Source organism: Argentina silus, assembly GCF_951799395.1.
Source record: "Argentina silus genome assembly, chromosome: 20".
Lineage (NCBI taxonomy): Eukaryota > Metazoa > Chordata > Actinopteri > Argentiniformes > Argentinidae > Argentina > Argentina silus.
The window spans coordinates 7,641,292-7,644,082 of record NC_139674.1 but is presented as its reverse complement, the minus strand read 5'-3'; the positions used below and the strand labels follow the sequence as shown (position 1 = coordinate 7,644,082).

General features: G+C 44.3%; 1 protein-coding gene across 1 annotated transcript in view; it reads left to right on the top strand.

Moving 5' to 3' along the window:
- Positions 1-959: 959 nt before the first annotated feature.
- fam180a (family with sequence similarity 180 member A) overlaps positions 960-2,791 on the top strand; it is a gene marked incomplete at both ends in the record, with an annotated part of 6,460 nt that continues 4,628 nt past the window's right edge. Inside the window, one exon of the mRNA XM_083691874.1 lies at positions 960-1,062. Within this exon, the coding sequence (XP_083548000.1) occupies positions 960-1,062 (103 nt within the window). The remainder of the gene's footprint in view (positions 1,063-2,791) is intronic.

Here is a 2,791-nt window from a genome sequence, read left to right as displayed (position 1 = left end):
TGTTACAATAGATTCTTGTATAAATAGGCCCAAAGAGCAGACTGATGTCGGGAATATCTGGAATCTGTTGGGTTTTCTGTTCCTCGCAGGCCTTAATGGCCTCAGAGACTGGGCCAACCAAAACAGCCCTGGATTCCTGAGCAGAAACACAGAGCACAATGCTCCCTGGCACTGCACTGCGAGCTGTGAATGTTATTGCCGCCTTTCTGAGACAACAAAGACCAGACAATCAGCAGAGAGAATAGTGGAGAGAGATGAAGGGAACCTTGAAGTGGTATTTTTCATTGTATCATATGAGGAACAGACATGCTTGTATTGTCCACTGGATTCAAGTTAACAGGCGTGTGTTTTGTACTTGTCTTGTCTGTTAGTCTGTAGTCATGAACAAAATAAAGCCTGAGAATAGACTCAGTAGTGATGATGATGATGATGATGATGATGATAATGATGATGATGATGATGATGACTTCAGGTTGGGGATCACCTGCTGTCAGTATGGTGCAGGTCCTGATTGAGTCAGTCAGTAGCAGGGGGAACCAGGTCAGCCGCCAGCGGAGAAGGTGCAGGATCAGGATCAGGATCAGGATCAGGATCAGGATCAGGGCAGGAGCAGGCATTCTCTGGGTCCTTATGACTTCCAGATGACAGCCCAGACAGCCTGGCTGTAGAGAATATAGTCACAGAGAGAGGGGGGGGGGAGGGAGAGACAGAAGGAGAGAGAGAGTGGTGAAGAGGAAGGATGAAGCCATTGCCTGAGAAGGAGTGTTCAATTGCAGTCAGTGTGTTTTCTTCATCTTGAGAGTCCTTATGGTTGTTTGTTAACAGCTCTTCAACAGCTGGGCTCAGGGTTGTTTTTCTGAGCATGTGATTGTGTTCCCACATCCGAGAGAGAGAGAGAGAGAGAGAGAGAAAGAGAGACCGAGGCCGAGACCGAGAGGGAGATAGAGCTGTGTCAGAGGATGTCTGCTGGGCCGAGGGTCAACATGATGTCCTGGTGGGTTCTTCTCACCACCATCTTCTACTGCAGCCTCTACATGGCTGCCTGTCAACACTGGAGAAGAGGTAGGACTACCCAACACCTGACAGGATTTCAACTTCAGTTGGAGGGCTTATCATAGAAACAGTTATGCAAGTAGCTGTACTGTAGTGTACTCTCTCTTTCAATAACTGACACTGACAAATATAATGTGCTGTATTGAGAAAGAAAAACAACTGGGTAAATTTAGGATAAAAGGCGTATGTATCACATTATGTACATGATTATAATGTATACGGTATCACACATTTTCCGTAACATATTTATTATCAAGTAATGTATAGTTAATTATAGAAGCTATGAGCTTGTTTGTGCAAAGGTTAAGGTGCTTTTATGCTGTATTTCCAAAGCTGAATGTATCAGGAAATTAGCTGGGTTTATATGAAGGAGACTATTGTCTGCTTTAGCATACCTGTATTCTAGTGGCTGGTTTCCAAGACACAGATTGACCCTAATCCTAGACTAAAAACCATCCTCAGTTGAGATTTTCCATTGAAAACGATTAGTTTCAACGATTCGTTTTATTAATCTATGTCTGGGAAACTGCCCCTAGGTGTGAGGGCACTGCATCTGTGACTGTGTTTATCTTGGTCAAAACTCTCCATGGATTTAGGTCACTATGAGAGTCCTAATGGGGAAATCTATTGCACTTATAGTGAGAGGCATTTGTCTATCTTGGTACAGTAGTGTTTGTATGTCTGTGTGTTTTTGAGAGAATGATCAATTTAAAGATTATTCCGCAGATATGTAAACTGCTTGAGGGAATGCCGTTTGCCAGCTGTAGTTCTTCTCCTCCCTTGGTTTTGGCTCCGGCTGGAGCCAAATAACCATTGCTGTAAACCTTAGAGACTGTGACCCCTTTCTGGCACATTCCTTCTCAATCAAGACACACTTGCAGCCAAGGAGATCCATTTAGCACTACTGGTAATTAATGGCTTTTTGTTTTCCCTTGACTCACTGCAAGTACTTACAGAGAGATTACAAGTTCCCCGCCTGTGTGTAATGACACTGGGGACCTGGTTCCAACCAAACAAGGATTGTCTATGCACACTATAGAGGCCCGAGAAGCATGAGTGTTGATTAGCTTCATGGAGCTCAGAGCACAGAGCTTTGATAGCTGAAGCAATGAGAGAAGACTGTGATGAGATGTTCAACCTGCAATGCCTATTGCATCGCATTGACTCTGTTTATGTCCCTCTTTTGAGGGGAAAAGCTGGTCTCCTCCTGTGCATCAGCCCTGCCATGAACCCTCAACACAGGAAGACTGGTCTGTGTGAGGAATTCCAGCTCCACCTTTCTTCAGTTACACTCAGACACATCAGGGAAGAAAATCCTCCATGCAACATGAGGACTAACAGTGCATACCAATATCACACTGACACGTACTGTATACGTGGGTGTAAATAATGAAACCAATTGAGGACATTCTCTGAGTTGCTTTCTGCATGGAGGGCTGCGTAGTCGGTGGTAACATCCTTAAAAAGTGATAGATGTCTGAGTGAAGTGTTTATTAGGTCCCAGCAGTCACTCTGGAGTGGACATCTCCACAGAAGTCCAGCATCACCGAAAAGCAAACATCTGACACTAATTTCACATCACATATGAAGCATGGAGATGAGCTTCATAAAAGCTGTTGTGTTTACGTGCATCGCCTCTGTGTCAAGATAGGCTATGGTTTCATTGGTATGTGCAGTATGTGTTTGCTGTTTACGGAAGGAAGTCCGTTACATGTCCTTTTGTGCAGAACATGAGAAG